The following is a 14425-nucleotide window of genomic DNA, read 5'->3' on the forward strand; positions in this document are numbered from 1 at the left end:
TTGATATAAAACCTGTTTTAATCAAATTGAACACAGGTGAACATTAACTTAATCATAACTTGTTACATTAAATATTATGTAGTGGTATGATAGTTAAGAGAGTTGCATACAAATGCATTTTTTTACTTTGTTTAACTTTAAATAAATTATAATTACATTATTATTAATGGTGTAAGATGACAAATATAAAAAAAGGCATGTGAAGTTTCAGGTTTGGAAGCCACTGTATGTCAAAGCAATAATGATAATACTGTAAATATGGGTGAGAGAGAGGATAAACATGAGCTGTTTGAGCAAGAGATTGTATCCGGCTTCATCCCGCTTTGTTTGCTGTCCTGTTTGTTTGCTTGTTTGTTTATTGAGTGTATGCACGTCAGCGGCTGCCAGCCTATGCTCACTTGGCAACCCATGAATGCTTAATGGTTATTCTACCCCACCTCTCTGAGAAAAGATGACCCTGCCCATGTTGCCACTGACAGTATCTCATAGAAGATCAGTAATTACCCTCTGAAATCACTCACAAAATAACTGTGCCCTCCTTCGTATTAAAATGCTGAGATCTGAGCCTTTATCGATTTGAGGCTGGACTTTCTATCCTTCACTTTTTGCTGTGTGAAAAAGGCAGCAGCAGTTGCACACAGGCTGTGAGTGACATGTGATGACATTAACTTGAATTCCCTGTCTCAACGCATCATTTGAGGTTCATTCAGACGGTTCAAGATTGCCTTTTTGCTAAAGCTGTTTTGAGTTCTTTTATTTTTTTTTCTCTCTCTCTCTCTCGTCTGAGTGATTTGCTTCGACATCAGCTCTGATTAAGAGATGAGCAACAGCCTTAATAGAGAATAACACTGAAAAAGCAGTGCGCAAAGTGACAAACAGGCTCTCACTCCTCGTTTAATTTCTATTTTCATGTTATTGTGCAGAATGTTTCTTGACATTTCATTTTGGGCTGAATTGGATTTTTTTAAGAAGCAAATGATTCATATGCACCGGCATCATTGAATGGGGAAAAAATCCCCTTGACCTGATAATTGTGCAGATTGTGAAGCAAATGCATGTGAAATGCTTTTTGTTTTTTGTTTTATTTTCATTACAGACATGATTCCCAGAGTCTCAAATGCATCAGTCAATGTGGAAAGCTGGGTCATTGCAACCTTTGGTATCAGCTCATAATCAAAAATTGTTGTTGTGTTTGTTCCTGCAGAGCTACAAGAGGAAAACAGAGGCTGCTAAGAAGGAGTACCTGAAAGCCCTGGCCGCCTACAGAGCCAGTCTGGTTTCCAAGGTAACAGCGGGGGTCACATGTTTGATATACATGGGTCAGCTGCAATATAAGGGATAATAAATTAGACAGAATTCCGCTCTTATTCCTATAAAAAGCTTCACGAAATCCAAAGAATGTTTAGTGCATCTTCCTGTAGACATATACAAATGATTATAGATATGAATCTAATGCAAATTTTACTGTCATTATGTAAATATGTAAATACATTTATGAGTGGAGGTAAAAAAAAAAAAAAAGAGAAAGGCTGTATGTGTGCTTAAAAGAAAACAGGGTAAATTAGGCCTAAGACACACCTCAATTTGTAACCTGGGGAGAAATAAAAAGTAATAGTGCAAGTCTACGGGCCTGCTTATCAGCATGCATGTGTAAGAGCAGGAGTGGACATTACCTGTCATTTGCCATCCTCCTGGTGCTTGCTTCTTCCCTGTTGAGCTGCTAATGTGTTGGCTGAGGTTTGCTCACATCCTATTCCCTCACTGTGAAGCAGTTTAAAGTCAAACCATTAAGATTTTCTTCTATCTGTTTGTTTGAAAAATACCAACCCCACATACAAAGCTTGGAAGCAGTTAAAGAGCTCTCTGAACTTCATTTCATATCTGTCTCCATATTGTTCTTCGTATTCAAACCTTAATTACATTAGCATATGCCAAGCTCCTCCTCCTCGCGCTCTCCAGTTCTCCTCCCCCGAATGGGACGCCACACTTCCTCCTTCGCTCATGAGCAGAAAACAAGCACCTTGATTAAGGCATGAATAGTTAATTCATCAGCCTCTTCACTCTGCCATACTTTCTTCTCAAAAGACTATTCTCATCTCTTGTCTTTGGTGCGATTACATATTCAGGGTATCCTATGCAGAGGCTTGATTGATGCCATATGATGGTAGTTGGAGAGTCAAAAGAAAAAGAAAACCTGTCAGACAAAAATAAACATGCAAACCTTCACTGTCTCTCATTCAGGAGAAGCCACTCTAACTGAATGACTGAAGCTCATCCTTCAAAATGACTTTTTTTTTTTTTAGAAATTATAGATGAAGGACTCTTTTCAGAGTGAATTGGAGTTGGTGGAATTGGAGGTAATTAGAGGATCATTTCAAGGATTTACATCCTGTGTGTGCACCTGTTGCCCTTTTGTTTTGTGACATTTGTTAGTTTATATAAGAGGAAAAGAAAAAAAGAAAGTTTGATTGCAACTCACTAAATAGCATTGGCCCTTCCCTTGTAGGGAAATAAAAAAAAAGGGGTAACATTGAAAGCGTGGACTGAATTTTAAAAATAACCTGACTTTTTTTTATTTTTATTATTATTACAGTGTCCTGTCTGGCAAGGTGGCAATAAGAATAATTGTCTTGATGCCAAAAGGAGCCCAACAGATTTTACTTTCACAAGTGTAGCGGTATGGATATTGCCATACTGCTCCACTTGTTTCATGCATATAAATTGCTTTATTATAATTATGCAGGGAGTTTTACAGTTTATATGGACACTGCAATGTAAGTAGAGCAGAAAAACAGAAGAAGAAAAAAGAAAAAGAAAAAAAATTACAGACAAAAGATGAAAGAAAGAGGAGATAGAAAGGAGACATTGACAAAACATTTTCAGTCTGCCTGACTTTTAGCGTAGACAATCTAGAGTCCATCTACTATAATACACAATCGTTGTCTATCCACTTAAAAATGAGCTTCAACAAATAACACCCATCATCTCATTCTTCCCCTCCTCCATTCACCTCTTTTCTTCCTTATTTCATTTTCCACTTGACCCCTGAAAATGTGCCCGTTCCCCTGCTTATCCGCTCCTTCATATCGTTCCATTGATTATTTGAGGGATTTGGCTGGATGGATGGGAGCCATTACTAAATAACAGACCACCCCACATCACTCCAGCAAGTCTGACCACTAATGAGAAACAGTCCATGTGTTTCATACGTACACGTGCACCTTCCACAGGCAAAGGAAAGGAGAGGGACAGACCTAGTGAATGAATGTTTATGTTTGCAGCTCAGTGCCACGGTAGATGGGTGCAGTAAATAAATAAAGAATATATAAATAATAAAAGGACAGAACTTAACACTGTGAGCTCCTTAATTTAGAGTAAAAATTTCATGGTGTGATTTCTAAAGCACTCAAATGCAGCGACTGATTTTGACAGAAAAAAAAGACCTTTAAAAATAAAGGGAGTGCAGGACATGGAGCATGATCTGGAGAAAACAAAAGTGAGCACTAAAAAGCAAAAAAAAAATCTATACTGTAAAGAATGGTATTGGATGCAGGTGAGCTGATCAGGGGAATTAGGAACAGCTGTGGAGGAAGGAAAATCGGTAGAATGGGGGAAGGGAAATAATTAACCACAGTTTGGGAAAAAATGATAAAAACATATAAAATGATGAAAATATAAATGCAATGAAGGAAATCTGCTATTTTCTGTCAAAACCACAGAGTGCAGCTTCGTTTTGTTTAGCTTAATACATTGTGTGTCTTCTGACTCGATTTCAAACTTTAATAACACTATGACCCCAAAGCAACAGTTGGCTGATAGTGTAATGGTTAGCAGATTCTGCCTGTCCAGAGTTAACAAATATAGTTTGTTTTCAAAAATAGTGCAAAAATAGATTATTTTTAAAAGTTATTGTAATCAACATCAAATAAATTATTTGTAGCAGATAAATCTAAAATTAACCAAAAAAAGTAATTAGAGTACGTCTAATTAGTCACAGCTGCAGCCTTATCAGGGTAGCAGGAAGCTATCAAAATTAAATTAGCTATCAAGTCTCTGTAAACTATTTGTACTAAATAAAGGAAAAACAAAACAAATAGACCTTTTTCGAGTAATAATTTTTTGCTTAAAAGAAGTCTGTCTAGAGTCTCCTGTCAAGAATTAAAAGACTTTAAGGCAATTTTTGAAATAATGAGGTCATTAAATTCTTTGTCACTTATGATGCTGGTCTGGATTCTTTCAAAGGGGGTAAAAAGATTCTTCTATTTAAAAAAAAAATTTACGTCTTTGCACTGAGTCAGAATAAAGTTTTCTTTTTTCCCGTTTTATATAACCTCATATGAGTAGCTGATATAGCTGCTATTATGTAGCCAACAGGAATGCCAGCTACTTGTAAAACAAAAAAAGCAATTGCATAGATTGAACAAACCACTGGATGAGGATATACACAAGAATAGTTATTTTGTTTTTTTTACACACTCTGAATACATATATGTTTTTTTGCAGTAACTATAACACAATGCAGAGATGATGATAATGTTAATTCAGTCAGCAGAATGCATCTGAACTTAGAGTACAGTATACGCTAATAAAGGAGTATCTCCTGCAGTAAATTATATGTAATGAAATACAGTTTGCTTCGTGTGATAAGTTATTTGAAAGCTAACACCTTCTAGTTTCTGAATATATACATGAAAATTGGCTGACTAAAACCCTTTTGTTTATTTTATTGTGAAAGTATTTTTACAGTGGTTGTTATCACTGTGACTGAGTGTGTTTTGTTTTCCTTTCAGACATATAACGACCCTGGGGAGACTAAAACTGCCCAAACAAGTCAGGCTTCTCCTCATATGATGCCAACCAACTCGCTGTACAGCGTGCCACCTCCCCCACAGCCGTCATCGCCATACCTAGGACCGGGGGCCTTCCCTCTTACCGACCTGCAGAGCTACGCAGGACACGCCCCTCGCCACACGCTGTCACAGACGCTCAGCCAGTCGCCGATGCTGCCCAGCATTAGTGCCTCTCCCCCTTCCTCCTTCCAGATCAGCCCACCGCTTCACCCACACCAGCAGCTCTCTCTGCACCAGAGCTCGCTCCTCAACCAACCCATCCGCATGCAGCAGGTCCAGTCTCAGCCAATCATCTCCCATCAGATGGGGCTACAGGCCTCTCTTCACTCTCCACCTCCAGGGCAGCAGGTAGAAATAGATTGAGACATTTGTTGATGTGAGTGTGATGAGGTGTCTACTCAGGGGTTTTGCTTCAATTTTTCTGAATTATGTCCTTCAGGGTTTTTCTCACCTCCAGTCAGAGTACCAGAAGAGTATTGGAGGTTCCCAGTCTCCAGGAGCTCCTGGCTCTGGGCCAGGTCCTGGAGTGGCTCAGAACCACGAGTGGGATGGAGAATACTGCAATCGGGAGTGTGGCAACCACTGCAGGTCAGTGTAGATACAGGAGCTGATGCAAGTGGTAATCTTACAATGATCCACCTCAAGAACTTTTTATAAAGCAGATTTATTTTTTACCAATTTTCTACAGTAAAAGTTGTACACCAAAAGTCTGTTATCCAGACACTACAATAAATTGGAATATTTTGAATGGATAAGTTATAATTCACATCAAAATAGAAAACTCAAATAAATGCATTCATTCATTCATTACACACTGATTATTTCATGTGTTTTTCTGTTAATTTTATGATCATTGCTTATTATAGCAACATAAAAACTCAAATCTAGTTAATCAGAAAATTTTTATGTTACATGAGAGGGATAAAAAATGGTTTAAAGCTGTATATCTGTATCCTCTTCAAGAGACTTTAATCTAATAAATTGTTTATTTAATATATATACAACTGAGAGCTGGAGACCCCAAGCCTGCACAGTCATAAACGTAACTTTACTTAAAGATCATTGACAACTGAAGGATATCTAATTGAATCCATTCCAGGATAGCTGGAGCTTCACAAACTATTTTATCCAAGAATATTTCAAGAAAATATAATGGGGTGCTGGAAGTGTTTGAAGAAGGTCTGTGCATTCAGAGATACCCAGAATACGTGTTTCCATCACCCTTTTATTTTGTTAATTTTGAAGTATCCCATCAGAGGAGCTTGATAGAATTGGTAAAATTCGAATTAACTTACAAACATGTTCTAGAAAAGTTTTTAAGTTCACTTAAGCTGGTTTTTGCATTTTCCAAAAAAGCGATAATGTGCTAAAGAGGAGATGGAAACAAGATCTCACATGACTGATGAGTTTTTTCCGCCTTTGCTGGCCTCCTGAATGCAGAATTAGAATCATATTTCTCTCTCATTGTCTCCAGATTGCATGAACCATCGCTAATATTAGCCTACATGATAAAGTGAGTAAGACTTGCCTGATTGGAACACATTTGTTAAAACCTTGCTCCATTGCTGAGCTTTGTGACTTTACTTCCTTTTTACTAAAAGCAAGCGTAACATCAACGAATCAAAACATTACAATTTGCACCGCCACGTTAAATCGCTCCATTGGATGGAGACATGTCCAAATTGCATTTTCTTTTTTTTCTTTTCTTTAAAGCTTTAAAAGATTGGTCAACATTCCCACCGCATTTAGTTAGAAACATTACTACAGGACTTTTAAGGATGGTAAAGCAAAGGCCAATAAATAGTTTGGATGGTGTCAGGGCAAATTTTTTTATTTTTATTTTTTTTTACAGGCAGACATATCCAGTATGTTGGCTAAAACTCTTGCTTTCCTTCTATTAAGCCAGTCCTGAAACCCAATGATACCAGGAAAAAAAGGCTTCCCTCCCTTTGGGTTTTATGGAGATTATTTCGTTTTCCACCAACACTTATGCTCAGACCAGCAGCACCAGTATTTGCTTTAAAGCCAAAGGCTCCAATGGGTTTATATTATCAAAAAGAAAAAAAAACAAATCACCTGAAGAAACTTTTTGGGGATTTGATAAACACAAAATCTGTTGTTTTGTGCTCATAAGACCAAAATTATTGGCATGTTTGTAAGCTTTAAGTGTTAAAACAATAAAAAAAAAAAAAAAAAAAACTCCTGATTTTACATTGAAATCAAAGTATTTTTATTTTCTTTTGTTATAAATATGTTCTCTTTAGTTATCTTAGCGACTTTGTTATGCTTTTGATTTAATTTATTTTTCCCCTGGTTCTTGTTGTGTTACAGTGGAAGCATGATAGGCAGGGACAAGCCCCTCTACCTCACCTGAAACTGAAGATTATCCTCTGCTGACAAATGATGACATCGAGGAGTCGACCCGCTCTGTTTTCCTCACCCAGCCCCAACCTTCTCCCTCTTACATCCAGTGTACCTTGACATACAGCCAGATACATAAACAAACACATTCAGATTCCTATAAACTGTCACCGACAACGTTTTTGTTTTTCATAATTAATGTAATCATTATTTTTCGCAGTTTCTAGAATTTGTGAGCAGTTTTTTGACTAGATGACTACTGTCTGTACAACTTATTGTATTAATGGTCTTCTTGCTGTTTAAATTTGCCAAGCACTTATAAAGCCTCCCCTCCCTCTTCCTCCCTGCCCTCACTCATCACCTCCTCAGTTATGTGTCTGAGCCCTCACCGACGTGGGCTGTGGAGCGCCCCTCTTGTGTGCCACCATCAAAACGAACCCCTAGGGATCCCATCCAGCTTTAAGTAGAATAAGAAAAAACGTGTTTTTCCTTTTTCCACCCATTTTGTAGTTTCATTTCCTTTTTGTTGATGTTTCTGTCTTATTTATTTCAAGCTGGCTATTTTTTTTTTTCAGTCTTCTTTTTTTTCATTCTGTTTCTAGTAAGCAATGGGCCCTGTATCATAGAGAAATATTAACTCCTAGTATGTTGAGCATAGGCCTTGATGTTATGGTAGCTGTGCTTACGGGCGACAGATTAAAAGCTTGGTGGGGAATAGGACAGAAAAAACGAAGAAAATCTTTTTTATTATTAATAAAGACCTGTAGAGGTCTACTGAGCTGTCACAGTGTGATTGTAAATATCACTTTTGTGGAATTGAATTGGAAATTAAAAGTCCAGATAGATTTGTTCCTCTAAAAGTACATGTATGTTATTGTATGTGTGTATGAGTGCATCTGGACGTTAGAATGTACCCCATTCATGACGTGGCATAAGTGTGCGAGCAGAGGACTAGTAAGTGCGAGTGTCTCGTTCTTTGAGTCTTGTCAATTTTAACAATCCCATACAATTGAAATTCAGAGGACTATTTCACACTTTCACTCGTGCATTAAATCTGTGCTCACGTCTGTGTTGTTATTTTACAGACAAAGTTTAATCTGAAACTGAATACACAATATATGTCCTGCAGATCATTAAACCGAAAGGAGCAAGAAGAGAAACAGAGAGCGCAGAGGCAGGATAGAAAGGCTGTGAGATGAAATGAGATGTAAAGTTTCAGATAGGGAAGTCGGAGGTGGGGGGTTATTGACTCAAAATGCCCACCCCTCCCATCTTTTGTTTAGCTATCCCACTGTTATGTCCATGTTGTCCCCTAACCATGCAGGAGGGGGAGACCTCCAACATGTGAACACCGCAAGTGATTTTTTTTAAATAAGTTTCTGGTTCGTGTTTGGTTGTGTTTTTAACTTTTGTGTGATTAACGGAAAATGCATTTTGCTGACAAAGACATCTCGTTTTGATCTCCTTTCGTGTAGCAGAATTTCAGTTTTAGTCGCCGCAATACAATAACATTTTAAGTTGTGTAAAAAAAAATACAAAACCAACAAGAAAAAAAACAAACTGCCAATTGTAGTTATTTTATTTGTAAAACCAGTAATGATAAATATTTGAAATGGTTATTCCTACATTGTTTGGAGTTTTCTTTGCGCGCGTTAGCCATCAGCTGTTTGACAGGTTTTCTTATTTATAAAAGAAATGAGATCCCTTTTGCTTCTTACAATGGAGGTGTATTTTTATTCTTATTTTATTGTTTCCTGCTTTGGTTTGATAAATAATAATGATGACGATCACAATGATGATTTTGTTGGTTATTTTTTTTATATATATATATATTTTAGATGCTGCCTTTTTTTGTCTTTCCTTGCCAGCAGCATCACTTTCTGTCATAATGCTTCTTTTATTTCAGACCTGCATAATAAAGAAAAAAAGTTCAAAAAGTGAGCCCGACATATGTCATTTTATTCCCCACAGACATATTTTCTTCCTCTGTCCTCTTCTCCAATTAGACAATCACACCTTTTATTGAAGACCTGATAATAGCTGTCGTAAAGGGAGAGATTCACCCCCAAATCTCTTCTGCACTTTATATCCATACTTAAGAGGGGTCACATTTTGTCTCACATATTTATATTTAAACTTACTGGCATTAGCTAATTAACCATGGATGGATACAATCTTCAGCAGCCAGCATGGATATTGCCAGTAAACTATTTCAACAAATGGGAGCAGATGCGAGGAGACGTTGTGCTTATGCTTGTGAAAGTAGTGCATCGTAGGCGTCTAGTCTGAGATAAAGAGAACAGGAAAAAAAATGCAATGCACATACAAACTCAGGCAAGGATCCAAGTGCTGATTTTACCCCAAATGCACACGAGTCTTCTTAGAGACTTCATGAAAGAAAGCTAGCAGAGACTGAAGAGATTGAAATGAAACTGTCGCGATCATCTCATTCGATGTTTTATTCATTTTACGCCTGCCTGCCGTCTCTTCTTCGGTGGCATTGAATTGGCAAATAGATCATTATTGGACAATTGGAAAACCCACCACTTTGTGATATGACACACATTATACGAAAATCACAGTCATACATTCTTAATGCAGTGTCAAATAAGAAGGGGTTTGGACACAGCCACACAGGCTCGGCTCTGTGCCTTTTATGTACATAAATGAATATTTTCCTATGTGAATCTGAGTGTTTTCTTTTTTTGTTTTTGCATGTAGCCTCTTTTCTTGAGCTTTATGTATAAAAAAAACTGAGGTTACCAAAAGTTTTTACTTATTTTACAAAAATGTATATATGTGCTCCACCATCTCAAGCCATACCTTAATTGTCTATAATATTTTAGTAAATACTGCAAAGCATCTTTAATGCCTTTCTTCAACCCTAAGCCGAAGTCATGAGGCTGAGCATAATAAAAAAGGAATTTTGCTCAGATAGATTAAGTTAGTTGTTAGACAGATTTATTTAGCGAATTACAATAAGTATATGATATATAAATAAGTACATGAGTATCAATTTTAAAGTGCCATACTACATTTTAAACATGTAGAAAATATTATTTTATTTATTTGCTATTTTTTAAATGTGCTGCTCTGAACATGAGTAGGCTACATTAAGAGTCAAAGAATGCTAGTATTAGATAAATATTGATGCAACATTTCATTACTGCCTTGGGCTGCATTGCTATGCGCTCGCCATGAGCACTTAAAAAAAGAAACAATTATCGTCTGTTTTTTTCAAACTGATTTTCTGTTGCTTAATTCCATGTCTAGTCAATTGAAGGTGGGTGCTTCCTGTATTGTGCATGTGTGTCAGCATTACAGGAAAATGCTGACACACACTGTGCCTAGCTAATGACAGTAAAGTTGGTTTCTGATTTATATATGGCGCTACATTGAACAGCTTGTACTGTTCAAAGAAATTTGTACTCTGTTCTATTTTTACACCATTTGGTCATTCCTATTAAAAAATGAAAAATATACAGAAACAACCAAACCTAAACAGTACAGTTCTTGACTTTCCAGATGTTCTTTAAAGATAACTTTGAATTCATTAAACTTTTTATATCAATTTTGGGATATTGGAAAAACAAATATTTCTATTAATTTCTACATCAGGATTAAATAAGATAGGCCATGTGATGTATTCAACGCTGACTATTTTACACTGATTATAGTGGATATTTTTACTGCACAGTAAAAACATGTTTTTTTCCCCAGAATTTTTAATAACTTAGTTAAAATTTTTGACATACGGTACTAAAAATTGATACACAAAACAAATTGCATTATCAAAACTAATCCTAATATTTTATTCTTAATATGATAAGAGTAAAAATAAAAGGCATTTTTTCATTAATTCCATAAACTGTGGGGATATAGTTACATAAACTATAACGCACACATGTATAAAGAAGAAAATTGCATTCTTAAGTAATTTACAGTTTTTGTTTTATTGTCATCAAGCAATTGCAATAACTGCCAAAAAGTACCTTTAGATTGTGGGAATAAGCTATTGCATACCACTCTCTGTGGAAAATATTTCATTCCACGGGATTAGAGGGTTATAAATAATAACTATTCAAGACAAAGTTCTTTTGGAACATAAGATAGTGTAGTCTTGTTTTTAAATCACATCATTATACTTGAAAAACTCTTTTTTTTTTCTAGATTGCTCTGCATCACTTTCCTGCAGAAGAAAGTCAGGTATTCTTCAGATTAAGATACAAAATGGAAAGATGTACAGCCGAGAAGCAATTATATAAAATCGGCTCATCAAATTATGGGAATAAAAATCTCTATCTCCTGTAATCAGCATTTTGATTTTCTCTTTCCAGGACTTGTGAGAGGTAAAAACAATGAACATAGTTAGATGTATTTATTTATTTTTTAAATATCAGGTGGTAAGCGCATAAATTGTTAAACCAAATGTAAGTCAACAGTTTGAACTCTAAATGCACTAAAGCTATCACATTCACCCAAAACCTTTTCTTACTTGCAACTTTGATGGCGCAACAGAGAACCAAACGGCAGGAAATGTGGGCGGTTGTGACAAGAAACGAGTATCGCTTTGTCTTCCGAATCAGTTAGGGTTTCTTTTTTATGCTGAATGTACAGCATATAATTAAAAGATTTAACATTAAATAATCCAGACACAACAAAGGTAATCTATGGCATTGTTTCTGGAATACAACACAAGATAGGGTCCTTACAAGAGATTAAATGACAGTAAATCTATATAAATCCTTTCAGTAGGAACAAACGGTCATAATTTATTGGAATTGTTTGCTGTCTTCATTTTCTTGCACAAAATAAAACAGCAACCAAACAAAGCACAACAAACATAGGCATTGTTTTGGCAGAAGCAATTGTGGTTTCACACCTGTAGATATTTACGTAATCCAAGTACTTGCCGTGTCAGCTTTTAAAACCATTAGTTTCTCCTTTTGGTGGCCAAACTATAAGCAGCTCCTACTTTAGTGATAAAACATTTAAACTTCTTCAGATTAGTGTCAGAACTTAGCTGTTCTTTTTTTTTTTTAGCTTATAATTGTCTCCATGAATCATTGTGAAACATCAGGTGATGGAGAATTTCTCTCTATGACTTGAGCCAACCCAATTTAAATTTCTCAATATCAAACTACCAACACTGTAAGATAAGTACAATCATATGAAGCAGTGCATTTAGAGTCACCTCTCTGAAGTGATATATGTACAGATTTAGTTGTATAATTGTGATTTACAAATACATGTAAGTTTGGACATTTCAGTCATATAATTTATAGGCTGTTTACATTTCAACTTGTAGTTTTCCTCTCAAAATGACACAAGTCATAAATATAATCAAATGCTTTATATTCTTTGCAGATTTAGGAAGATTGTGGTTGTGAGTATGAGGACAAGGGTGTCATGCAGGTAAACTTCTTAATCAGAAGTGAAGCCCCCCTTCCACACGTCAACCATCATATTTGCCTGGCGGCTTAATGGGACAGGAGTCCTCATCACCACAGAGAACCTCTCTGACTAAGAGCTAAAATAAAGAAGCCACACTTTTCTCACACCTCAGCAGTTCTTAAATCTAGACTTAAAGTGCAGTTGAGTCAGAGTGAGAACCACACACATAACCATTTTCTCATAACCCCCTTCAGTCGTCTGTGAAAGGCAGGTCTCGTTATGCTCTGGATCACCTCACAGCAGAGCCGCAGAAACATGACTGGCCATACGTAGTCATTTTAAATGTTTTTATACACCACAGCTGCTCTGTTTGAGCAATATCGCCCACACACGCTGCACCTCAGATCCTCTGATAAGTGTGTGATGGAGAGAGTTTGTGAAACAAACGTTTCTGTTATTGAAATGAGATTCTGCTCCAGATGTCTGGGATTGAAGGGTTGTTATGAGATAACGCTGTTAGTTACTTGGGAAGTTAGGTTTTTGTCTCTGTCATGCATATCGCATGTAAATGTTTGAATTAGCCTGAAGATCAGATTGGGAACAGATTCAGCTGAATGTAGTGCAGCGTGTTGGCATGTTTTATAATAGACAGTCCTACCATTTGGCTGGCAAAATAAGATCCTTGTTCTTAAAATCAGTACCATAGCAACCAAGCTGTGGAACCAGCTTTGCCAATATACAGCAAGTATAACGTATCAGCCTAACACACCTTACTTTTTAATTAAAGAAATAGTATATGAAGAGAGGTGATTGGATATTTTCAATGTTTATTTTTAAAAATGAATAATGTTAGATTAATACAGTTGGGATTTTGTATGACACATGACACAACTTGGAAAACTATTTATGTGTGTAATAAAACAAAGTATTGTTTTTTAAAACTGTGTTACAAACACATATACGAAAAATGAATGCTTTGCTATTTCCCTTCCTTTCCTCTAATACTCATTGATAAAAATGTTTCCACTTTCAAAACCAAAGACGACTTAACATGACTTTGAGTGTAGGCCAGAAATAATCAAGCCAGCTTTAAAAGCATTGAAAAATATTTTTTATGCAATGTGGAAAGCTGGGTCTACCACTTAGCTAAATAATGATACTTGTACTCTGATAAAAGTCTAAACATTTCTTACTTAAATGAAAAATGTTTTCACCAAGTGTTTGCTAGAAGGAGTCAGCCTGAGTCTTACAGTCAAAGTATTTTTCAATTATTTGGTTGTAATGAACTATCACTGTAGTGCATTTTCCCTTTTCCAAAAAAAGCAGAGATGGTTGTCATTGTTCAAAAGGGTTCAAATGGAAAAACCAAAGACAGAATTACCTTAAAACAGTCTAAGATACAAGAAACTAATTGAATAGGTTTTACCTCTTGTACTGTGTGTAAAGAAAAAGTATTATCCTTAACTAAAAAGCTGTCTACAGCAGGTGAACTGCCATGTAACTGCAAGTAAGACCTTGAGGATTGGAAACTTACTTCATACATACACTCACCGGCCACTTTATTAGGTACCCCATGCTAGTAATGGGTTGGACCCCCTTTTGCCTTCAGAACTGCCTCAATTCTTCGTGGCATAGATTCAACAAGGTGCTGGAAGCATTCCTCAGGGAGTTTGGTCCACATTGACATGATGGCATCACACAGTTGCCACAGATTTGTCGGCTGCACTTCCATGATGCGAATCTCCCGTTCCACCACATCCCAAAGATGCTCTATTGGATTGAGATCTGGTGACTGTGGAGGCCATTTGAGTACAGTGAAC

At 36.4% G+C, this 14425-nt stretch overlaps 1 protein-coding gene across 1 annotated transcript; it reads left to right on the plus strand.

Annotated features, from left to right (window-relative positions):
• Window positions 1–1204: 1204 nt before the first annotated feature.
• On the plus strand, window positions 1205–8767 carry LOC107090631 (TOX high mobility group box family member 2-like; the record flags this gene model as incomplete). Its single annotated transcript, XM_015384130.1, has 4 exons — window positions 1205–1285; window positions 4791–5198; window positions 5290–5438; window positions 7182–8767. Coding segments are annotated over 4 exons (681 nt in total), but the record flags the coding sequence as incomplete, so codon positions are not given.
• Between the last annotated feature and the right edge of the window lie 5658 nt (window positions 8768–14425).

The sequence above is a fragment of the Cyprinodon variegatus genome, unplaced genomic scaffold (genome assembly GCF_000732505.1).
Source record: "Cyprinodon variegatus isolate N-32 unplaced genomic scaffold, C_variegatus-1.0 Scaffold305, whole genome shotgun sequence".
Taxonomy (NCBI): domain Eukaryota; kingdom Metazoa; phylum Chordata; class Actinopteri; order Cyprinodontiformes; family Cyprinodontidae; genus Cyprinodon; species Cyprinodon variegatus.